This window comes from Sinohyriopsis cumingii, chromosome 17 (genome assembly GCF_028554795.1).
Source record: "Sinohyriopsis cumingii isolate HCF-2022 chromosome 17, ASM2855479v2, whole genome shotgun sequence".
In the NCBI taxonomy this organism is placed as follows: domain Eukaryota; kingdom Metazoa; phylum Mollusca; class Bivalvia; order Unionida; family Unionidae; genus Sinohyriopsis; species Sinohyriopsis cumingii.
This window is the reverse complement of record NC_142977.1, coordinates 5,090,340-5,117,195: the sequence shown is the minus strand read 5'-3', so window position 1 is coordinate 5,117,195 and position 26,856 is coordinate 5,090,340. Positions and strand designations below refer to the sequence as shown.

Below are 26,856 nucleotides of genomic sequence, written 5' to 3'. Positions count from 1 at the left end.
ATCATGCATTTGGTCCGGTCCCTCAAGACAGGTATTAGTATGCCAGTCATGCATTTGGTCATTGAAGACAGGTTTTAGTGCATGCATTTGATCATTCAAGACAGTTTTTAGTGCATACATGCATTTGGTCATTGAAGACAGGTTTTAGTGCATACATGGATTTGGTCATTGAAGACAGGTATTCGTACACCTATCATGCATTTGGTCATTCAAGACAGGTTTTAGTGCATACATGCATTTGGTCATTCAAGACAGGTATTCGTACACCTATCATGCATTTGGTCATTCAAGACAGGTTTTAGTGCATACATGCATTTGGTCATTCAAGACGGGTATTCATACACGTATCATGCATTTGGTCATTCAAGACAGGTTTTAATACATACATGCATTTGGTCATTCAAGACAGGTATTCGTACACCTATCATGCATTTGGTCATTCAAGACAGGTTTTAGTACATACATGCATTTGGTCATTCAAGACAGGTTTTAGTGCATACATGCATTTGGTTATTCAGGACAGGTTTTAGTGCATACATGCAATTGGTCATTCAAGACAGGTTTTAATGCATACATCCATTTGGTCATTCAAGACAGGTTTTAGTGCATACATGCATTTGGTTATTCAAGACAGGTTTTAGTGCATACATGCATTTGGTTATTCAAGACAGGTTTTTGTGCATACATGCATGTGGTCCTTCAAGACAGGTTTTAGTGCATACATGCATTCGGTCATTCAAGACAGGTTTTGGTACATACATGCATTTGGTCATTGAAGACAGGTTTTAGTGCATACATACATTTGGTCATTGAAGACAGGTATTCGTACACCTATCATGCATTTGGTCATTGAAGACAGGTTTTAATGCATACATGCATTTGGTCATTGAAGACAGGTTTTAATGCATACATGCATTTGGTCATTGAAGACAGGTTTTAATGCATACATGCATTTGGTCATTGAAGACAGGTATTCGTACACCTATCATGCATTTGGTCATTCAAGACAGGTTTTAGTGCATACATGCATTTGGTCATTCAAGACGGGTATTCATACACGTATCATGCATTTGGTCATTCAAGACAGGTTTTAATACATACATGCATTTGGTCATTCAAGACAGGTATTCGTACACCTATCATGCATTTGGTCATTCAAGACAGGTTTTAGTACATACATGCATTTGGTCATTCAAGACAGGTTTTAGTGCATACATGCATTTGGTTATTCAGGACAGGTTTTAGTGCATACATGCAATTGGTCATTCAAGACAGGTTTTAATGCATACATCCATTTGGTCATTCAAGACAGGTTTTAGTGCATACATGCATTTGGTTATTCAAGACAGGTTTTAGTGCATACATGCATTTGGTTATTCAAGACAGGTTTTTGTGCATACATGCATTTGGTCCTTCAAGACAGGTTTTAGTGCATACATGCATTCGGTCATTCAAGACAGGTTTTGGTACATACATGCATTTGGTCATTGAAGACAGGTTTTAGTGCATACATACATTTGGTCATTGAAGACAGGTATTCGTACACCTATCATGCATTTGGTCATTGAAGACAGGTTTTAATGCATACATGCATTTGGTCATTGAAGACAGGTTTTAATGCATACATGCATTTGGTCATTGAAGACAGGTTTTAATGCATACATGCATTTGGTCATTGAAGACAGGTATTCGTACACCTATCATGCATTTGGTCATTGAAGACAGGTATTCGTGCACCTATCATGCATTTGGTTATTCAAGACAGGTTTTAGTGCATGCATGGATTTGGTTATTCAAGACAGGTTTTAGTGCATACATGCATTTGGTCATTCAAGACAGGTTTTAGTACATACATGCATTTGGTCATTCAAGACAGGTTTTAGTGCATGCTTGCATTTGGTCATTCAAGACAGGTATTCGTACACCTATCATGCATTTGGTCATTCAAGACAGGTTTTAGTGCATACGTGCATTTGGTCATTCAGGACAGGTTTTAGTACATACATGCATTTGATTATTCAAGACAGGTTTTAGTGCATACATGCATATGGTTATTCAAGACAGGTTTTAGTGCATACATGCATTTGGTCATTCAAGACAGGTTTTAGTGCATACATGCATTTGGTCATTGAAGACAGATTTTAGTGCATGTATACATTTGGTCATTGAAGACGGGTATTCGTACACCTATCGTGCATTTGGTCATTGAAGACGGGTATTCGTACACCTATCGTGCATTTGGTCATTGAAGACAGGTATTTGTACACCTATCATGCATTTGGTCATTGAAGACAGGTTTTAATGCATATATGCATTTGGTCAGTGAAGACACGTATTCGTACACCTATCATGCATTTGGTCATTGAAGACAGGTATTTGTGCATCTATCATGCATTTGGTTATTCAAGACAGGTTTTAGTGCATACATGCATTTGGTCATTCAAGACAGGTTTTAGTACATACATGCATTTGGTCATTCAAGACAGGTTTTAGTGCATACTTGCATTTGGTCATTCAAGACAGGTATTCGTACACCTATCATGCATTTGGTCATTCAAGACAGGTTTTAGTGCATACATGTATTTGGTCATTCAAGACAGGTTTTAGTGCATACATTTATTTGGTCATTCAAGACAGGTTTTAGTACATACATGCATTTGGTCATTCAAGACAGGTTTTAGTACATACATGCATTTGGTTATTCAAGACAGGTATTAGTGCATACATGCATCTTGGCACAATGGCAAGGCCCACAGGCAAGTGATACAATAGCGACATAATGATATGGGATAATGTAATAAAGGAAATTTTATTTAAAAAATTCTCACAGATATTGTGAAACCTGCTTTAGCTGCATATCCATTCATACATTCAGACATCTGTTCATACAAGATACGGTTATGGGTTACTTCTGTGCATGATTTTGACCTCTGTATAAAGGACATCTGTCCATCCAGGACAAGCTGTGTGGATTCCTTCTAATTATGATGATTTTGACTACATGAATAATTGAATTTATGTCATTTTTTGATGGCTTAGACATTCTTACAACTTTGAATCGTATACCTAATTTACTGCTTGGAAGAAGAACACATGTTCTTTTAGTGCAGAATAGGTTATTTCATAGAATGTTATAAATTGGGGGTATGAGGTAGATCCATAAGGAATAATTTGCTCGCGAGTAAACCTTTACACATCTGCTGACTCTGCATTGTTGATGCATGTTTGAAAAATCCTTGAATTTCGCAAAAATAAATCCTTGAATTTATCTGTGAAAATGCATAGAGCTTGAACTTAATAAAAGCACTTTGATTTGTAAAAGTAAAACTTGGATAAGACTGGGTGGATTAAAAATACATGACATTACAGTTAACAGATGGAATAGTGTTCCCACTACTGTAGAGGTGCTGTTAATAATTTTCTTGTACTTTTGGCAATGATAGACAAAGTTACATATAGAGAAAACAACATGGCTGTAACAACCATTCCAAGTTTGCAAGAGAAATGTGACCTGGGATTTAATTGGTTGAGGGACCTGTGATTGAATTGGTTGAGAGACTTGGGATTTAATTGGTTCAGTGACCTGGAATTTAATTGATTGTGATTATTTTTGTTTTAATGGCACTTGTAGCACATTATTGTGCCAAAAACATGGGAACTAAGGCATAACAAAGGAGCCAGCCCAGGCAGGTCTTGGTCAAGTATCAATCCCACAACCCTTTGTGTGCATGACCAGTACTCTACCAACTGAGCTATTGCTGCTCTAGATCTATTAAACAAATTTGTTTTTCAATAATAATACAATAATATTAGTAACAATACAATAGCTATAACAATACAATAATATTAACAAGTAGCTCTGCTTATTTGAGGAGTATTTGTTCGTTTTGATAATCCTGTATTGGTTAGTAGAATCAACTATTGTTTATATGCGACTTGATATACCAGTATTGGCTATTTTAATCAACTATTGCTTGTATGTGACTTGATAATCCTGTATTGGTTAGTAGAATCAAGTATTGCTTGTATGTGACTTGATAATCCTGTATTGGCTAGTAGAATCAACTATTGATTGTATGTGACATGATAATCTTGTATTGGTTAGTAGAATCAACTTTTGCTTGTATGTGATTTGATAATCCTCTATTGGCAAATAGAATGAACTATTGCTTGAATGTGACTTGATAATCCTGTATTCGCTAATAGATTACCCTATTGCTTATATGTGACTCGATAATCCTGTATTGGCTAATAGATTCTCCTATTGCTTATATGTGACTTGATAATCCTGTATTGGCTAATAGAATCAACTATTGCTTGAATGTGACTTGATAATCCTGTATTGGCTAATAGAATCTCTTGTTGTTTATATGTGACTTGATAATCCTGTATTAGCTAATATAATCAACTATTGCTTGCATGTGACTTGATAATCCTGTATTGGCTAATAGAATCAACTATTGCTTATATGTGACTTGATAATCCTGTATTGGCTAATAGAGTCAACTTTAGCTTGCATGTGACTTGATAATCCTGTATTGGCTAATAGAATCAACTATTGCTTGAATGTGACTTGATAATCCTGTATTGGCTAATAGATTCTCCTATTGCTTATATGTGACTTGATAATCCTGTATTGGCTAATAGAATCAGCTATTGCTTGAATGTGACTTGATAATCCTGTATTGGCTAATAGAATCTCCTATTGCTTATATGTGGCTTGATAATCCTGTATTGGCTAATATAATCAACTATTGCCTGCATGTGACTTGATAATCCTGTATTGGCTAATAGAATCAACTATTGCTTGTATGTGACTTGATAATCCTGTATTGGCTAATAGAATCAACTATTGCTTGAATGTGACTTGATAATCCTGTATTGGCTAATAGAATAAACTGTTGCTTGAATGTGACTTGATAATCCTGTATTGGCTAATAGAATCAACTATTACTTTAATGTGACTTGATAATCCTGTATTGGCTAATATAATCTCCTATTGCATATATGTGACTTGATAATCCTGTATTGGCTAATAGAGTCAACTATTGCTTATATGTGACTTGATAATACTGTATTGGCTAATAGAATGAACTATTGCTTGTATGTGACTTGATAATCCTGTATTGGCTAATATAATCAACTGTGACTTGAATGTGACTTGATAATCCTGTATTGGCTAATATAATCTCCTATTGCTTATATGTGACTTGATAATCCTGTATTGGCTAATAGAGTCAACTATTGCTTATATGTGACTTGATAATTCTGTATTGGCTAATATAATCAACTGTGACTTGATAAAACTGTATAATCTATTATAATCAACTATTGCTTGTATGTGACTTGACAATCCTATATTGGCTAATAGAATGAACGCTTATATGTGACTTGAGAATCCTGTATTGCCTAGTGGAATCAACTATTGCTTGTATGTGACTTGAGAATCCTGTATTGGCTAATATAATCAGCTATTGCTTGTATGTGACTTGAGAATCCTGTATTGGCTAATAGAATCAACTATTGCTTGTACATGACTTGAGAATCCTGTATTGGCTAGTGGAATCAACTATTGCTTCTATGTGACTTGAGAATCCTGTATTGGCTAGTGGAATCAACTATTGCTTCTATGTGACTTGAGAATCCTGTATTGGCTAATAGAATCAACTATTGCTTGTACATGACTTGAGAATCCTGTATTGGCTAGTGGAATCAACTATTGCTTGTATGTGACTTGAGAATCCTGTATTGGCTAGTGGAATCAACTATTGCTTCTATGTGACTTGAGAATCCTGTATTGGCTAGTGGAATCAACTATTGCTTCTATGTGACTTGAGAATCCTGTATTGGCTAGTAGAATCAACTATTGCTTCTATGTGACTTGAGAATCCTGTATTGGCTAGTGGAATCAACTATTGCTTGTATGTGACTTGAGAATTCTGTATTGGCTAGTAGAATCAACTATTGCTTCTATGTGACTTGAGAATCCTGTATTGGTTAGTGGAATCAACTATTGCTTGTATGTGACTTGAGAATCCTGTATTGGCTAGTAGAATGAACTATTGCTTCTATGTGACTTGAGAATCCTGTATTGGCTAGTAGAATCAACTATTGCTTCTATGTGACTTGAGAATCCTGTATTGGTTAGTAGAATCAACTATTGCTTGTACATGACTTGAGAATCCTGTATTGGCTAGTGGAATCAACTATTGCTTCTATGTGACTTGAGAATCCTGTATTGGCTAGTGGAATCAACTATTGCTTCTATGTGACTTGAGAATCCTGTATTGGCTAGTAGAATCAACTATTGCTTGTATGTGACTTGAGAATCCTGTATTGGCTAATAGAATCAACTATTGCTTGTATGTGACTTGATAATCCTATATTTTGGCTAATATAATCAAATTTTGCTTCTTTGTGACTGGATAATCTATATTGGCTATTAGAATCAACTATTACTTGCATGTGACTTGAGAATCCTGTATTATCTAATAGAATCAACTAATGCTTGTTGTGACTTCTTAATCCTATATTGGCTAATAGAATGAACTATTGCTTGTATGTGACTTGATAATCCTGTATTGGCTAATATAATCAACTATTGCTTGTAATAAGGTTGTTGCCTAAAAGGTGAAAATACTAAACATGAAGTTCAGCCGCTCATGGAAAAAGATGTTTACAAAATAAAGTTATATAGGGCAGGTTAGAGCAAGAATTGCAATTACTAATAAAGACTCATAAGATGCTATATTGCAATCTCAGTGAATGTAATTCAAAAGTGGGTATTATGGGGAAGGTTGTGTGTAATGTAATTCAAAAGTGGGTATTATAGGGAAGGTTGTGTGTAATGTAATTCAAAAGTGGGTATTATGGGGAAAGTTGTGTGTAATGTAATTCAAAAGTGGGTATTATGAGGAAGATTGTAATGCAATTCAAAAGTGAGTATTATGGGAAAGGTTCTGTACAATGTGATTCAAAAGTGAATATTATGGGGAAGGTTTTGTTCATTATAATTCAAAAATGATTATTATTGGAAAGGCTTTTTTGCAATATAATTCAAAATTGGGTTTATGGGGAAGGTTCTGTGCATTGTTTGCAATAGTCTTGTATGATAAGGAGTGTGGGGTGTATGTTATGGAGTGAGGGGTGGTGGAGGGTGATTCAGATAGCTACTTTCTCAAGTTTATTTTCACTTTTGATCGTCTATGAATTCATGACAGGAAAAAAGACACAAAGACCCAAGTTTTTTGCATGTGTAATTACAGTGACTACATCATGTTTTAAAGTGTCCAGAAATAGTGGATTTTTTACTTTTAAAATTGGTAATTTTAGCTAAGGTGCCTTCTTCAGGCCCCCCTCCCCCAACCAGGACCTCTTCCTGGGACCCTGGCTTAGAACCTCCTGGCTCACATCAGAAGTGGAATCTTAAGTCCCAGTAAATGTTAAGTCTGAAAATTTTACTAATTGAGAACTTTCTTATTTCCTCAAAAAAAAATATAATTATTTATTTACAGGATACCATCAAAGCTGTCACTCGCCGTCAATTGATTCTATTTACATCAATTCAGATGATGAAGAATGGAACTGCAGATTCTGTACTTTTGCGTCTGCTGTAAGGGTTGGTATTGTCTTCTGTCTCTGAAAAAAAAGATTCCTTGTATAATTGATTGCAAGTTGGATCAAACTGCAGACTGCACAGACCCAGATCTGCCATTGCATAATGTGCTGACAAATCTGGGTTTATGCCGTTTGTTAATAGTAATCAATAGAACAAACAACGTACACCCTGATCTGCCAGTGCATTATGTGACTGCAGATATGGGTTAGTGTTGTTTGCAGTTGTACTCACCTAAAATATGAGTAGATACAGTTGGCTTTTTCAGAAAATACATTAAATGTTTACTTTGTATGGAATATCTATTCTGATGACAAAGACGCCAAGTAGACACCATGTCAGTAGGTTAATCCCCGTACTGTATCATCGCTGTCAGACATTAAATTAATCCACATACAATGACAGTTGTGGTTCCGAGTTCAGATATAAAGTAAAGAGTTCTTTACACAAACTTGGCTTAGCCTGAGTGAAAGTAGTCAATAGCACCCAACTTACGGTCATCAAAAAATAGAAAGCTTCAGAATCTAACACAAGCCATTCCTTCACGACCAAACATGTATTATTCATTTGTTTTGAACAAGAAGAAACACAAATGGTACGCAAATGAAATAAATCGTTACAGATAATTCAGTGCAAAAGAGCAGATGCAGAATTACAGGCACTTCAGTTTTTATTGTTTTGTTTACCTGTGATTGGCTGTCTGCATGGGTTCGAGTCTTGGATTCAGCCAATGTGGGTATGTGCATAGCTGCCAATCCTCGCAAATATGGCGTGAATTTCACGACTTTTTTGGCGATTCTTGGATTCACACCGCAAGCAATAAATTCACGAATTTTCCAACTCTCAATTATTTTAAATCTTTAATAAAATGACTGATTTCCCATTAAGCGCTAGTCGTGATATTGGCAGTTGCCAAAATGGTCCAGTACTGCTGGTTGCGATATTAGTAGATCTACAGCCAATTAGTACAACTGGCCCGGTAGCAAGCATTTTAGCCTATTTTAATCTATATGTATAAGAGTAGTTTTACAAATGCTTTTGAGAGAAACTGGGGCAGTACCGGAATTTTGCTCTGCGCATGCGTCACTAACACTGATTTGAATTGCTGTTAGATATCACATGTAAGATCTTGAAAATGCTTCACCACCAAGGAAAAAGAAATGTATTGCTCAAACAGTGAGGATTAATTTGGAATATCCCAAAACTTGGCTGTGCATTGAGCCATTAAACATTGATATTCATCATGCTTTATTCTCACAGTGTGCCACAAATTTTAGTATTGTGCATGGTGGCAAAGACGATCTGAGGAAGCACATCGGTTGCAAAAAGCACATAGAGGTTGGGAAAATTAAGAATTCACAGATTTCAGCTTTGGAATATTTTAAGCCATTCGGAAGACCTGCAAGCTACCAATGCTGAAGCATTATTTGTGTTTTCTTGTTGAACACGATCTAACTTTATGAGCTGGAGACCATGGTAAATGTTTGTTCGGACAAATGTTCCTGGGCTCGAAGATCGCTTATAAATTTTCATTTGGAAGAACCAAAAGTGCTGCAGCTCCTGTGCATTCCTCACAGCAACAGTGAAAGTGAAAGAGTATTTTCTCTAGTGAGGAGAAATAAGACAGACTTTATGGCCTCTTTAGGTGCAGAAAATTTGTCAGCAATTTTAGTCACCAAGATCAACCAGCAGGCAAGAAGCCTGAACTGTTTTGAAAACAAATTTACAATCAAGCGATTGAGGAAGTTCAAGTCTGCCACAGTATCATGACTTGATAAATAACCACAAGAAAAAGTGAAGTTTATGAATACGATAATAAATAGAAATACAGATTTATTTCTGCATATATATAGTGTTTTAGTTTTATATTGCGATCTTGATATAATGTAGTATTGACGGTCAGAGTGGATGGAGTTATTGTCATGGTATTTTTCACTAATTCATGTCCAAATTCACTCATTTTTATCCCTATTTTCACTAATTGCAAGCCTGTAAGGTTGGCAGCTATGCCAGTGACGTTTAGTGACATTTTACTCGGCCAGTGACATTTAGTAATGTGTTACTAGGCCAGTGACATTCATCAACAAAATTGGTAGTAATATTATATGGTGCTCTGAACCACTGTTATACAGTTTGTTTTTTAAATGGTAAATTCATTCTTATCATTGAATGCCTATCGACCCAGTGAGACGGAAACATTTTGGTGTCATCTGTATGAATATGTATCCAAGAACATCTTCGTATTTTTTTGTAGATATGCAATATATATTACAAATTTTGACCACAACTTTTAAGGAATTTGCTTATGTTACCTTTATCTTTTATTTTATATGCATTTTTGTATTTTATGTTACATTTCCAAAATTTGCCATTAGTTGGTTCAATACATACATACCTGAATGTCTACTTTTGTGATTTGCAGCAGGGAGGTGCAGTGAAGTCAGGTGATGCAGGTAAGCTTATCCATCACTGCATTAATTAGGTTAATATCTATGTCTAATTAAGTCTTCATTGCACTAATTAGGTTAATATCTATGTCTAATTATGTCGTCATTGGATTACTTGGTTTAATATCTGTTTGATTATGTCATTGCAAAAATTAGTTTCATATCTACGTCTGATTTTGTCTTCATTTCAGTAATTAAGTTACTATGATTATGTCTTCATTGCAATAATTAGGTTAATATCTATGTCCAGTTATGTCTTTATTGCATTAATTAGGTTAATATGTACGTCTGATTACATTTTTTAGTTTCTGCTGTGGCCAGCAGTTGTCTGTTAGAACATGTTTCTGATAGCTGCTACTCCAAAACATGAAATTTTAAATACATGTTCCATCCATTTTTTGCTTGTAGTAAATAAAATAAGTCACTACCATGATGGTCATCCTAAAATTTGTAGGGTTTAACTTGATGACATCATGCTAAACAAAGGATTTGACCTTCAGTTTGGTGCTGACCTGAAATGGCCACCATTTTGGTAATCTCTTTTTATTCATTTGCCTGAGTGGTACGTCATATCTACATTGGGTTGTCAGGATTGCCTCATATGATATCAGGTTGGTTCAAAGTAAAAATGGTGCTAATCCTATAGTACTTAAATCAAAACATGGCCAACCAGATGTCACTCTGAAATTATTGTTTCATGCTATGTTAAAAGATTTGTGTTGATATTTTTAAGCTGATCCAGAACAATTTTTGTCGATCAGACCTCCAACATAGCTGTCATAATATCTGACAGAAAAATGTACTTGTTGCTGCTACTGGTCATATTGTTGGATATTTGACTCGTACTTCTTACCGTACAAAATGCCCACATCAAAGACCATATTGAAAATCATTTTTTCCTCTTGAACATGTCTTTGTATCAACATTGAGTTTCCTTATCAATATTCGTACGATGTGTAATTTCACCACAATGGCTGTATTAGGAATTAATAAAGAAAGTCTTCTTTTGGCTGCTCTTAAGGCAAAATAAAAAATATTGTTTTTCTTCCTATTGCACTGGTTTTAAAACATGCATGCCAACCATTACACTTTTGGCGTAATCATTACGCTTTTTTACACTAAATTACGCCTTACGCATATCTTTGTTTGGAATATGCGTTTTCAGTATATCCCCCTCCCAAAAAATTAATAATTTGTTTTCTCATGCAAAAATTCTTCTGTGAAAAATAATTACACAGCTATAAGGATCAGACCTTTACTCTTAAATTTTTCCATACATAATAGATGTGTACCAAAAATGTAAAATGGTTAAAATTGCTGTTAAACGTTTAATACACTGCACTGTTTAACCGTTAACAGGCAAACCTATGTGTATGGAGTCGAATAGGTAACAGGTGTTCTATTTATAGTGCACTGCACTGGGTAACTTTGCTACATGTGTATTGAAGAGCTATAAAGCCATACTCTTTTTAGAGTCTGTGTAGGAGACTTTGGCAACGAAAAGGGCAGAGTTAGAATCCTCTTTTTCCACTATCAGAATTAAGAGTAGATTCCACTGGAGAAAACAATTTTTTTTATTTGCTTGATAATGCTTTGAATAGACATAACTGTGAGAGATTGTTAAGTATTGTTAACAAAATAAAAAATCAGAATTCAGATCCAGGCTTAGTAACCCAGCACTCTGCTGCTGTGTATAGCAATCATAATCTCAGCTGGTACAATGTGTTTTGAAATGAAATACGAGAGTCTATTGCTTTTTAAAGCTCAAAGTATTATATACGCAAACTAAAAGTCGATACATTTTTACTTGAAAGTCAGGTATTTGTCTTATACTCCGAATCGACTTATATATTGATTATGGTATTAAGATTGCTCTATAATCGGCATAATTGAAAACAGGTCACATAGAAGTACCAATTCTTGTTCAATTAATGTGTCAAAAAATATGTTATAAACTAATAGAACTGCGTTTATATTTATAAGTTTTGTCATTATTTAGTTTGCATTCTGCATGTATTTTCTTATTTCTCAAACACGAAATAAAGGAAAACAATTACAGGTTTAAAAAAATCACCAGGCAGCATAGCACACTTACGGTCTATACTCTATAGTGTACTGTACTAATTCTAAGCATATTAATTGTTCCTAAAAATAGATAAGTAATAATTTTGTTTTATTCATCTTTTTTAACCATATCTCATTCTTCCTGATCACATTTTAGCAACTGGTTTATTGATATTTGATTTTCCAGTATACTGTTGGACACGTGCAAGCGATTACTGGTATAGCTTTTTCATTGATATAATTGATCGTACAAAGAGATATAATCCATATTAACTCGAGCGTTCTATGATTATTTATAAAATACCATAGATTTTGCTTTCTACTGAATCCCCCAAATCATTTGTTTATAATTGTATTTGTCAAAGTTTCTCAAATAAATATGGTTTTTTACTACTCATAAATCATCAATGATCCATTTTTAGTTTCACATTTCAGTTTAAAGCAAATTGTAATGTCGACACATCACCTATATTCATTCTTAACCAGCTGTTGTTTTGGTGTCTCTCTTTGATTATACAGGTAGTTGATGAATTGGACTTTCGTTTCCAACAACAATCAAAGCCAGTTGCTGCAATTGTTTAAATTCTGATATTGGCTTTGGCTTCCAATACTAGTTACTGTATTGTCAGTACCCCATTGTTCTTTATAATTAATTCACATCAATTACTCTACCTGTTTTTAATATCAAGTGGATTAAAAACCACACTCCCTTCTCTTGATTGAAATAATGAATTTAGCTGTGGGCATTGTTTTCGTTACTATAGTACTGGAACATTTTAATGAGTTAGGTATGTTTTGATCAATCTTTTCAGCCATAATCGTTCTTATAAATATGATCCCCGACCCCATCATACCAAAATCTTGCAAAAATGATGCTAACAGCTGCCTCGCTTGGCACTCAGCATTAAGAGGTTAGTGTTAGGACTGGTCGGCCTGGTGTCAGGACAATGTGACTGGGTGGGACATCATGCTACATGTCTGTGGCATGAAGCCCTAGAGCTAGATATCACTATAAAACTGTCACACTGCAGACATCATAGCTATATGACTGAAAAATTGTTAAAGTTAAATTAAAAATCCAAATCAAACACACACGAACTCAGACTCAATGCAAACGAAATTGCAGCTGAATTAGGAATTGAAAGTTTCAGTGGAAGTATGTTACAGTGTTCTAGTTTCATGCAAAGAAGGGACAGGTCGACTTTCTGGAAAAACTGAGTACATCCAAGACAAGATTAAGACTGATAGTTTGGGAATGACTAACGTGATGAACATGGACAAAGTGCCATTAACATTTGACATTCCAATGAACAGGACAGTTGCGCTTAAAGGATCTAACACTGTTACTATTAGTACAACAGGTCATGAGAAGTCAAACTTCACTGTAGTTCTCATGTTCTGCCGATGACGGAAAGTTGCCACCAATGTTGATTGTTGAAAGATAAACCATGCCAAAGGAGAAATTCCTCAGTGGAATAATGATCGAAGTAAATCCAAAAGGTTGGATAGACAATAACATGATGGGAAAGTGGTTAGATAGGTATTTCGCACATCCAGTTGGTTGATTTTTTCTCACTAAGAAGTCTCTCCTCATTATGGATTCTCTGCACACTTCAGTGCCAAGACAAAAGTGAAGATTGAAACCAAGAAGACATTGGTAGGCATCATCCCAGGTGGTATGACAAAGTTATTACAACCATTAGACATTTCTGTTAATCGTTGTTTCAAAGCTGCGCTTTGGAAGTTGTGGGAACATTGGATGATGGCAGGCGAGCACAGCTTCACAAACACAGGACATATGCGGCATGCTACATATTCCCAGGTTGCACATAAGGTTAAGGATGCATGGGACAGGGTTCCTGAATCGGCTATTGTGAATGGCTTTGCTGAAGCAGAAATTATCAGGGGGATAGAGAAGCCAGATGAGGATGATGAGATGGAGACGGACAATAATGAGAACATTTCCAGTCATCTGAGCCCTGAGGTAGCTGCCATTTTTCATTCCGATACGGAGACAGACTTCAAGGGATTTTCAGATATTGGAGATGATTAAGTGAACTCTTAATCATTAATTTCTTAATTAGAATTTGGAACCGTTCTATTACAGGTAATACAATGAATTACAACATTGATGTGCTTTCAGTTTTAATTGACATGTTAAATAATATGTATTATAAAACTGTTCATTTGTGTAAATGTGATACTGCATTTCATAGATATGTTAAAGTACAATAGAAAGTATTTTTATTTATTTTTCATTTGTCACATTACTGTTTTGTCTCTTAATTTTCTTCACATTTCTGATTTCCCTATGGATAGCCTTATTTCCCTATTGTTAGCCTCATTGAGCTTATCTCACCCATGTGACAGAAATCTAGCTGTTTTGCTAACCTTACTTTTCTTATCTCAGTCTAGTCATATTAGACCAGTCATCTCAGTCAAGGTGTCCACGCACTCAGAACTACTTTTAAAAAAAGAAACCCTTGTTGTCCTCTGCTGTGCCTGATGTAGTAGTTCTAAAATCAAACAACAACAGCAACAAATATATAACAAAAACAATGTAAATTAATGTCAATCCATCTTTGAGCACACCATACAAAAACATTTTGAGAGAGACAAAGACACACATACAATGTCAAGCTTTTTGGTATTATGCAAGTTTGTTCCACACAGCATGGTCATTTTTTTCGTACATACAGGCCTAGCTCAGTACATTTTCAGGTCAGCGTCATTAATGTAGCTAAAGCTTCCTAACTAGTTTTAAATACTTTGTGTGAAACAAATTATATACTGTTAGCTACATTTAATGATGCTGACCTGAAAATTCACTGTGCTACAGATAGGATAAAATTCTCAATGCTGTGTGAAATGAACTATGACAGAAAACACTGATCCATGCACACAGACTATAGACCTATACACTTCATAGCCTCCCAACTCTCTTAACAACTACAGAAATCTCAGTAACAGCCAGAAATGTGTTACGTCAAACATGCTTTATTCTAATTTTGTTAAGCATCTCCATTGTGCCCCAGTTGAATCAAAACTATACAGATAATATTTAATGACAACTAATGCACTTACCAGCCAGAAGGAATCATTTATCTGTCAACATGTTAATCCCTAAGCAAATTCCACTGTATCACTTGCCATATTTCTGAGACAGAAAAATAAATTTTCAAAGAATCCGTGAACTTGAAAATTTAGCATATGTTTGTTCACTAGGGTCCGTATTTGGAGGGTTTTTTATACACCGGGTAATTTTAAAATCAAAATTAAGGAAAACACAAGTATGTCACAGACAGTTTCACCTCCTCCAAAGTAAAGGAGAGCTATATACAATAGTGACACAGATCACTAATTTTCCATGAATAATCTAATGCAACATATTACTCTTTGTTACAGCTTGTACTTAGTATAACTACAGTAGAGCTGAATACCAATATCGTTTCATTATTTACAATATAACTTTTCAAAATTGGAACTGATAAAAATGAAACAGTTTCTTGTAATAAGTATTAATTATTTATTGTCAATTTCATATAACATCCATATATTAAATGTGATAATACCTCCTTACATCTTATGTTGTTATTTTTCTTTCCTCATGTGTATAAACTGTGTACTTTGGATGCAATGGTCATACCACAGCCCTCATTAACATATTTGTATTAATGAGCCGCATGTAGACATTTGCACGTGAACTATATTACATTAGTGAAGAGTTCTTTTTACTTTAAAGGAAAATATTGAGTGAGAAAAATAATCTACATTGGGGTTTGGACCGAGACAAGGAAATCCCAGTCGTGGGGTTACATTATGTCTCCCCACGAAACTTGCCTCGTGGGGAGACAAATACTGTAACCCTTGACTGGGATTTCCTTGTCTCGGTCCAAACCCCAACATAGAGTCTATATATCTCATCTGTCAAATCTTGCACTCAAGACTGGTTTCAACTGGAATAATCAGGTTAAAGCTTTAGACCTTTAATTAACATGTACATAGCATGCACAGCCATGTGGCTTTTGTGGCAATGGACATCATAATTAAAACAAGCATGGACTGTTTACTCAGCTGTGTCAATTGATAACGGAATATAGCAGTGCCTTGTACAGGAGTAAAATCACGAGCTTGTTAGCATCAGTGATGCAATTTCACGATTGCCGGTAATATGGAATATCATACAGTAATGCCATTAATATTCATGAAACTGGAAGTTACTAGTGTAAAACACAAAGCCAAATTATTGAAATGGCCTTGTCTTTTATTCCAAATCGACTTATATATGGACAAAGGATGGAAAATTTACAAAATCAGTGAATTTGTCTTACACTCCGCATCAGCTTATAAGCCAGCAAGTACTGTAGGTATCTATGTTTTTAAAAAAAATGTAGACATATATATATTATAATGATTGATATATATAATGTACTAATCGCTTAAAGTTTTTCAGCAAACAAGGCATGAATCTGCATTTTGTGATTGTTTTCGGTCTTAAAGGTCTTGACTTTTAGCTCTATGGATTTTTATCAAACTCGGTTTGTGGATAGAGTAAAAGAATACCCTAAATGATGTCAGTTAAGTAATTTGTTTTTTCTTTTTCAAGAAAATGACTGATTATCCATTTAAGGTCCAAGAGAAAACTTGAGGGAAAAAAGGGGGCATGGTTGAAACCCTTTTTTGTGTCTGTGATAAAAAATGAATAGGATTAAGGCTATCAAAAGAGTGTATGCCTACACTATTTTAATGGCCCCAGTTTTATTCGTGGTTTTATCATACACAAAAAATGGTATCAAGCATGCCCATTTCTTTCTCATCAGAACTGGTAACTTTATATTGGAAACTGATGTTAAAAAAGTAATAAAAAAATAAAGCTATTTGTTTAAACATTGCGACCAGAACCACACATTTTTTCTAGTGTCCTAATCAAACTTGGCATATGGTGTATCTTGATAATATGTGAAACAATTTTGATGATTGGTCGAATATACGATGTTTAAATTTAATGATGATTACAAGGATTTTTGTACACTTTTTATGAACATTATAACTGGGGCCCTGAGTGGCCAAGTGGTCTAAAGAGCTCTCCGTACAGATCACTGCCATCTCACCTTTGTCTGCGTGGGTTCAAGTCTTGGATTCGGCTAATGTGGGTATGTGAGAAAGCTTGCCAGTAGCTTCTCATGTGTCGGTAGTTCTTTCCGGGGTTTTCCCGGGTTCTTCCTCCACCATTAATATTGGTCGCCATGTATAGCCTATAGTGTGCTGAAAAATGGCGTTCAACCCTACAACAACAACAACTCCTAAATTTGCATTAAAATTAGACTATTCAACTTTGGTTATGATACCGGAATGTTGTGTATGGGGATGGATGCAGTTGATTTAATTTTATCTTCCTCATTAGAGCAGTGTTAAATGGTTTAGGGACATGGTGGGAAGTTGTGCGAACTGAAAATAGCAAGGACTTGCTGCTTTGCTGTAGATATCTAATTATATCCTTTTTTCAGCCACTTCCTTGAAGTTTATGAAGCAAACACTGCCTTACAAGGTAAGTTAGAATGCTTTTCTTGATACAGTTCAGTCTCAGTAATCCAAGCAATGGCATAATTCCTGTGAAAAATGTTGGATAAGCCATACAACTTGTCATTACCCACATAGTATCAGCCAGACGCTTGACGTGGTGAACATATTGTAATCAATATGCATGTCCGTATGTACGTCCACACCCTAAATTAATGATAGTGATGAAAAATGACAGTCTGCATCATTAGAACAAAGGTGAAAACCCTTCATACCAGAATGCTTCTATTAATATTTTTTTAAAATATCAAGTTGTTTTTTGTAACGTCAGTAACAACTGCTATATTGAAAGGTGGATTGGGAACATTGTAATAAATATCAAAGGCATTCATGATAGGATACTTTCTGTCCAATTCTGTTAAGTAGTTTCAGAGTAGGTTAAAGGATGTTCTATACTTTGTAATATCAGCCAGAGTAGGTTAAAGGATGTTCTGTACTTTGTAATATCAGCTAGAGTTGGTTAATGGATGTTCTATACTTTTGTAATATCAGCCAGAGTAGGTTAAAGGATGTTTTTTACTTTGTAATATCGTCCAGAGTAGGTTAAAGGATGTTCTATACTTTGTAATATCAACCAGGGTAGGTTAAAGGATGTTCTATACTTCGTAATATCAGCCAGAGTAGGTTAAAGCATGTTCTGTACTTTGTAATATCAGCCAGAGTAGGTTAAAGGATGTTCTATACTTTGTAGTATCAGCCAGTGTAGGTTAAAGGATGTTCTATACTTTGTAATATCAGCCAGAGTAGGTTAAAGGATGTTCTGTACTTTGTAATGTCATCCAGGGTAGGTTCAAAGATGTTCTTTACTTTGTAACATCAGCCAGAGTAGGTTAAAGCATGTTCTATACTTTGTAATATCAGCCAGGGTAGGTTAAAGGATGTTCTGTACTTTGTAATATCAACCAGAGTAGGTTAAAGGATGTTCTGTACTTTGTAATATCAGCCAGAGTAGGTTAAAGGATGTTCTATACTTTGTATTATCAGCCAGAGTAGGTTAAAGGATGTTCTATACTTTGTAATATCAGCCATAGTAGGTTAAAGGATGTTCTGTACTTTGTAACATCAGCCAGAGTAGGTTAAAGGATGTTCTATACTTTGTAACATCAGCCAGAGTAGGTAAAAGGATGTTCTGTACTTTGTAGTATCATCCAGAGTAGGTTAAAGGATGTTCTATACTTTGTAATATCAGCCAGAGTAGGTTGCAGATAGGCATCATTTGAATAAATCAGAAAGACCGTTATGCCCTGACGCTTTCTGTCAAAATATGGCAGCCATTACTAATATTAGAAGAAAAAAATTAAAATGACTTCTCAAACCACTCCAGAGATTATTGTTTACATGGCTTTCAGTTTATACTAATGATAAGGATATAACCACTTTCAGAATTTGACCAAATTTAGGCATGAAGGTCTTTCAGATTTGTTCAGATGATACGGATCTGCCATCAAATATGGCCACCATTTTTAAAAAAAATGAAAAATCGTTAAATAACTTTTTCTAAAATATTGGTCAAAAGAATTTCATCTAATTTGACAGAATGCATTGTGATATAGATAGCTTTCAGATCTAATTTGACAGAATGCATTGCGATGTAGATAGCTTTCAGATCTGATTTGACAGAATGCATTGCGATATAGATAGCTTTCAGATCTGATTTGACAGAATGCATTGCGATATAGATAGCTTTCAGATCTAATTTGACAGAATGCATTGCGATGTAGATAGCTTTCAGATCTAATTTGACCGAATGCATTGCGATGTAGAGAGCTTTCAGATCTAATTTGACCGAATGCATTGCGATGTAGATAGCTTTCAGATCTGATTTGACAGAATGCATTGCGATATAGATAGCTTTCAGATCTGATTTGACAGAATGCATTGCGATGTAGATAGCTTTCAGATCTAATTTGACAGAATGCATTGCGATGTAGAGAGCTTTCAGATCTAATTTGACAGTGCACTGCAATGTAGATAGCTCTCAGATCTAAATTGACAGAATGCATTGCGATGTAGATAGCTTTCAGATCGAATTTGACAGAATGCATTGCGATGTAGATAGCTTTCAGGTCTAATTTGACAGAATGCATTGCGATATAGATAGCTTTCAGATCTGTATAAATGATCATGATCTGCCAGCTTTACCAAAAGTAAAACAAAAATTTAAAAGGCTTATCTGGAACTGATCATCAGAATATGACCAAATCTGACAGAAAAGACTGGACGATACCTGACCAAATTTGACAAAAACTAGACAAAAGTATTTCAGACCAGATTTGACAGAAACCAATAGACAGTATTTGACCAAATTTGATGGAAACCTCCAGACAGTATTTGACCAAATTTGACACAAACCATTCAACTGTTTTTGACCAAATTTGACACAAACCACTAAACATTATTTGACCAAATTTGACAAAACTAGCCTACATTATATGACCAAATTTGATAGAAAACGCTCGACAGTATTTGACCAAATTTTGACTGAAAAATTGACAGTATTTGACCAAATTTGACAGAAACCACCGGACAATAATTGACCAAATTTGATGTAAACACTCTACACTAATTGACCAAATATGATGTAAACACTCTACACTATTTGACCAAATTTGATAGAAATCATCCTGATATAAAGTCATTTCAGGTATTTGCCCTGGTATGCTCAGGGATGTGGATGCAGCCTCCCATGTATTGTAAGAGGCAACTGATAGAGAAAGAAGTTCTAGTGGCACTGTGGTTAGCAGCCAGAATTGCAACTGAAAGGGTGGTGGTTAGAATCCTTCCATAAGCTCAGCCAGGGTTGGCTGCTAGGGCGTGGCCTTGTACAGAGCTCTTTAATCCATTACCTTCAAACATAAAAATTAAAAATAATGATGTGGACAGTATTAGTTATCACATAAGTATATATATATATATATATATATATATATATATATATATATATATATATATATATATATATATATATATATATATATATACACACACAAACACACACAATTAATTACATAAAAACTGAAGTTACAAACAAAAGCATACTGAAAATAATTGAAGGTAAGGAAACATTAAGACAAGTCTTTTCTGAATAGGTGAGCTTTAGAGTACTCTTGAATGAGGTCACACTGTCATTGTGTCTAAGTTCAAGAGGTGATTCCTTCCAGGTAACTGGGCCCAGGTACACAAAAGAATGTTGTCCATGGGATTTGGTTTTGATAATGAGAACATGTGTCAGAAGTGGAGTGCAAGTATGTCAGAAGTGGAGTGCAAGTATGTAGAAGGGGTGTACACATGCAAGTATGTAGAAGGGGTGTACACATGCAAGTATGTAAAAGGGGTGTACACATGCAAGTATGTAGAAGGGTGTACACATGCAAGTATGTAGAAGGGTGTACACATGCAAGTATCAAGAAGGGTGTACACATGCAAGTATGTAGAAGGGGTGTACACATGCAAGTATGTAGAAGGGTGTACACATGCAAGTATGTAGACGGGGTGTAAACATGCAAGTATGTAGAAGGGGTGTACATATGCATGAGGTCAGATAGGTATTTTGGGTGGGAGGCAGTCAACGAAACTTAACATGGAGAACAAATTTTGTGTCTTATTCTGGAGTGAATGAGTAGCCAATGGTGGGTACAAAGCCAGTGGGAGGAGTGCTCAGTTCTTGGTACTCCAAGGATGGTCTAAGCAGCTGTGTTTTAATCTTTTGGAAGTTTCTGTAGTATGTAATTGGATGAACCAGATAGAAGCAAATTACAGTAGTCTAGAAATTGCTAAGGAACAAACTTGTACATTAGTGGCATCAGCAAAAAGAAAGTTGCAAGTGGAGCTGATGTGTCTCAGCTCCAGATCTGCAGCCTTGCATATGTTCCTGACATGTTGGTGTAATGTTCCTGACATGTTGGTGTAATGTTCCTGATATGTTGGTGTAATGTTCCTGACATGTTGGTGTAATGTTCCTGACATGTTGGTGTAATGTTCCTGACATGTTGGTGTAATGAGAGAGTACTGTAAAGAGTGACACCTAGGGTTCGTACTAGCTCTAAATTTAGTATTGATGTTGCTTGTTTGAAGTGAAGGATAGGAATGAGAAAGTCTGTGTGGTGATCGAATAGCTACAGTTTATCATCATTGAATTTGCTTTTCCAGCTCTGTCATGAAACACCAAACCAAACTATATCAAACCAAACTGCTCAGATTTGTATAATGATGCCAATCCATTGTCAGATAGATCTGCAATACAAAATCTCGGAGGGAGAAAAACTTTATATGACTTCTCCAAAAACAACTCAACAGAATTTGTCTAAGTTTGATGACATCTTGGCCTGAAGGGCTTTTAGATTTATGCAAATTGATGGCAGTCTGGTCATTACTAAAACAGACAAACTTTTACTGGGCCTTTTCTATTTAAAAATTACTATACATAATTTGACTATTCTGGCATAGAGGCCAGCAGTAGTTAACAAATGATGGTGTGCCATTTAATATGGAATAGAAACCAGAGAAAGAAAGGTCATGTGACCTACTTTGTTTGCGCTAGCTGCTTTGTAAATTATTTCACCCTATTGATTTGATTGGTAAAACCAACAGTCAGGCAAACATACAGTAGATTTTATGAGTGAGAGTTGTCTTACTTTGTTAGCAGGTTTAGATACGAGCATAAAAAATCATTTCTATGTGAGGCAAATGAGAAAATCTCGAGTTCACATGTTCCCTCAGTAAGTTGTTTTATTTAGGTCTTAAAGAATCAGGAACACCTTATTGTCTATGCACATTTTTTTTTACAGATAGTCATTTTGTCAGTTTTTATGTGCGTGATTCAGATTCTGTGAACTGTGAAGTCAGTTGTAAATGTTAATAGTACACTCATCACAAAGATTTAAATCTGTATTTTGGCCAAGGCTTGTAAATGAACAAGCTTGTTTCAAATAAGAGTCTATTGCAGTCACTAAAATGAGGAAGAAATATGGTGGAGTGAATAGGTAAATAATTTATCAGTTGAGCAAATCATTGGATGATAGGAGTGGCAGTGTATGAAATGACCTGTTACATTGCAGCTAGAACGGCTTACTTGGGATGCACACCACAAGACCAATGTAGAGCAACGCTACTGCTATTGTGGAGGGCCAGGAGTGTAAGTAATAACTTCAGTAGTGTAAGTAATAGCTTCAGGAGTGTAAGTAATAAACTTCAGGAGTGTAAGTAATAACTTCAATACAGGAGTGTAAGTAATAAACTTCAGGAATGTAAGAAATAGCTTCAAGAGTGTAAATAATAACTTCAGGAGTGTAAATAATAACTTCAATACATGATTGTAAGTAATAACTTAAGGAGTGTAAGTAATAGCTTCAGGGGTGTAAGTAATAGCTTCAGGGGTGTAATTAATAGCTTCAGGGGTGTAAGCAATAAACTTCAGGAGTGTAAGTAATAAACTTCAGGAGTGTAAGTAATAACTTCAGGAGTGTAAGTAATAGCTTCAGGAGTGTAAGTAATAGCTTCAGAGGTGTAAGTAATAGCTTCAGGGGTGTAAGTAAAAATCTTCAGGAGTGTAAGTAATAAACTTCAGGAGTGTAAGTAATAACTTCAACACAGGAGTGTAAGTAATAAACTTCAGGAATGTAAGTAATAGCTTCAAGAGTGTAAATAATAACTTCAGGAGTGTAAATAATAACTTCAATACATGATTGTAAGTAATAACTTAAGGAGTGTAAGTAATAGCTTCAGGGGTGTAAGTAATAGCTTCAGGGGTGTAAGTAATAGCTTCAGGGATGTAAGTAATAAACTTCAGGAGTGTAAGTAATAAACTTCAGGAGTGTAAGTAATAACTTCAGGAGTGTAAGTAATAAACTTCAGGAGTGTAAATAATAACTTCAATACATGATTGTAAGTAATAACTTCAGGAGTGTAAGTAATAGCTTCAGGGGTGTAAGTAATAGCTTCAGGGGTGTAAGTAATATCTTCAGGGGTGTAAGTAATAGCTTCAGGAGTGTAAGTAATAGCTTCAGGGGTGTAAGTAATAGCTTCAGGAGTGTAAGTAATAAACTTCAGGAGTGTAATTAATGAACTTCAGGAATGTATGGAGTTAAGTAATAAACTTGAGTGCAAGTAATAACTTAAGGAATGTAAGTTATCAACTTGGGAGGATAAGTAATTAACACGAGAGTAATTAGTGAACTTGGGACTAATAATAGTTATTATAAGTTTTGAACATTTAGGAAAGAATAGGGTATCTGAATGTCTGTATCTCATTGTCTACTATTAAAAACTTTCTTTAATTAAAAATTCTTGAGTTTGCCAGTGGTTACTTTGTAAGAAGCTATCATTTTGCCTTGTAAATTTGTTATAAAGTTGATTTCACAAACATCAGTTAAAACCATCAGATAAACTTGTCATAAAGTTGATTATGCTGCATTCACAACAGTGGTCAAAACCATTTTGTAAACTTGTCATAAAGTTGATTTCACAAACAAGGGTTCAACCCATCTTTAAACTGTCATAAAGTTGATTTCACAAAGATGGGTTCAACCCATTTTGTAAACTTGTCGTAATGTTGATTTCACAAAGATGGTTTCAACCCATCTTGTAAACTTGTCATAAAGTTGGTTTCACAAGCAAGGGTTCAACCCATCTTTTAAACTTGTCATAAAGTTAATTTCACAAACATGGGTTAAACCCGTCTTGTAAACTTGTCATAAAGTTCATATCACAAACATGGGTTAAACCCATCTTGTAAATTTGTCATAAAGTTGATTTCATAAACAAGGGTTAAACCCATCTTGTAAATTTGTCATAAAGTTCATTTCACAAACAAGGGTTAAGCCCATCTTGTAAACTTGTCATAAAGTTGATTTCACAAACAAGGGTTAAACCCATCTTGTAAACTTGTCTTAAAGTTGATTTCACAAATATGGTTTCAACCCATCTTGTAAACTTGTCATAAAGTTGATTTCACAAACATGGGTTCAACCGTCTTGTAAACTTGTCATAAAGTTGATTCCACAAACAAGGGTTCAACCCATCTTGTAAACTTGTCATAAAGTTGATTTCACAAACATGGGTTCAACCGTCTTGTAAACTTGTCATAAAGTTGGTTTCACAAACAAGGGTTAAATGCATCTTGTAAACTTGTCATAAAGTTGGTTTCACAAACAAGGGTTAAATGCATCTTGTAAACTTGTCATAAAGTTGGTTTCACAAACAAGGGTTCAACCCATCTTGTAAACTTGTCATAAAGTTGATTTCACAAAGATGGGTTCAACCCATTTTGTAAACTTGTCGTAATGTTGATTTCACAAAGATGGTTTCAACCCATCTTGTAAACTTGTCATAAAGTTGGTTTCACAAGCAAGGGTTCAACCCATCTTTTAAACTTGTCATAAAGTTAATTTCACAAACATGGGTTAAACCCGTCTTGTAAACTTGTCATAAAGTTCATATCACAAACATGGGTTAAACCCATCTTGTAAATTTGTCATAAAGTTGATTTCATAAACAAGGGTTAAACCCATCTTGTAAATTTGTCATAAAGTTCATTTCACAAACAAGGGTTAAGCCCATCTTGTAAACTTGTCATAAAGTTGATTTCACAAACAAGGGTTAAACCCATCTTGTAAACTTGTCTTAAAGTTGATTTCACAAATATGGGTTCAACCCATCTTGTAAACTTGTCATAAAGTTGATTTCACAAACATGGGTTCAACCGTCTTGTAAACTTGTCATAAAGTTGATTCCACAAACAAGGGTTCAACCCATCTTGTAAACTTGTAATAAAGTTGATTTCACAAACATGGGTTCAACCGTCTTGTAAACTTGTCATAAAGTTGGTTTCACAAACAAGGGTTAAATGCATCTTGTAAATTTGTCATAAAGTTGATTTCACAAACAAGGGTTCAACCCATCTTGTAAACTTGTCATAAAGTTGGTTTCACAAACATGGGTTCAACCCATCAGATAAACATTTGTTTCAGAAAATATTGTGAACTTTGAAAGAAGAAATACTTATCTTTTTGGGGAAGCCCAAGTTTTATCAACTTGTTGATATATGTCACTTCTGTCATAATTACTTCATTTAAAAGTTGAACTTTGATATGTTTTTCTGAAATTTATATTTCTGACTTTCTAATGCACCATAAATATAAATATAAATGATTTCTGCATCCAGTTTAAATAATTTTACCTTCTTGAGCTGCAAGATTACTGCAAAATGTACCTTTAATAATTATCTTTCTCTTCTTACAGTTGGTATCAGAAGATGTTACAGTGTTGTCGTTGTAAGCAGTGGTTCCACGAAGGTAAAGATTTGTTTCACTGTAGAGAGTTAATACAATAGGATGCATTCATAACATGTCTCTAGGGAAAAGAAAACGTTCCTTTTTATTTTGTTCTGTGCCACCAGCGAAGATCTTGGACTTTCTGTATAAATGTGCTTCATGTATAAAAATTAAAAGAATTTGACTGTTAAGGATTCTCACATTTTTATGTTTATATTCTGTCTTACTGAAAAAATGTCCCCAATTTGTTGAACATGTTGAAAATCGCAGTCAATGTTAAACTTTCTTTCCAAACAACATTCTCACTACACTGTAAATAACAATATTTGCTGAAATTTCAATGAAAATGTCACAAATGCCTACTGGTGGCAACGCTTTAGTAAATAAAATGTCAAGTAAGTTTTGTCAGGTGAAACTTGTGTTTTACTTTGGTTTCAGTGTGTCGTCATAAATGCAATGTGTCCTCTTGTATTTAAACATGAAAAATATCAGTCTGTGGTCAAATCTATGTCCACGAGTATTTCTGTGAGTACCTAATTTGGTATTATTCATCTCCGACTTGTGGATGTATTTGCTGTATTGTTACACTCGATTTTAAGTGGACTTAATTTGTATTGTCGCATCAATTATGTCTTATGCATTAAATCAAGTAAATGGGGTGGAAGGAACGAAAAGTTGAGAGGCATGCAAATCCTACCTGCATAAGAGCTCGCTTTCAGTCGTGTGTCAGGTCAGCTCATTTTGTTTTATTAATCAAACACAATTATGACTATTATTATGTAAGTATTTAATTAAACTACCTTAAATTGACAGATGTGATCAAAGATAAGAAGGCAACCGAGCAAAATGAATACTTGGTGAATAAAAAGTTGTTTCACAA

The 26,856-nt window shown here is 34.9% G+C and overlaps 1 protein-coding gene across 1 annotated transcript in view; it reads left to right on the top strand.

The window, feature by feature from the left end:
• The window catches only part of LOC149777678 (uncharacterized), a 72,023-nt gene that overhangs the window by 17,563 nt on the left and 27,604 nt on the right, over window positions 1-26,856 (top strand). Inside the window, exons 5-9 of the mRNA XM_089938722.1 lie at window positions 7,515-7,618; window positions 10,038-10,068; window positions 17,634-17,674; window positions 22,764-22,840; window positions 25,945-25,997. Of these exons, the coding sequence (XP_089794848.1) occupies window positions 7,515-7,618; window positions 10,038-10,068; window positions 17,634-17,674; window positions 22,764-22,840; window positions 25,945-25,997 (306 nt within the window). The remainder of the gene's footprint in view (window positions 1-7,514; window positions 7,619-10,037; window positions 10,069-17,633; window positions 17,675-22,763; window positions 22,841-25,944; window positions 25,998-26,856) is intronic.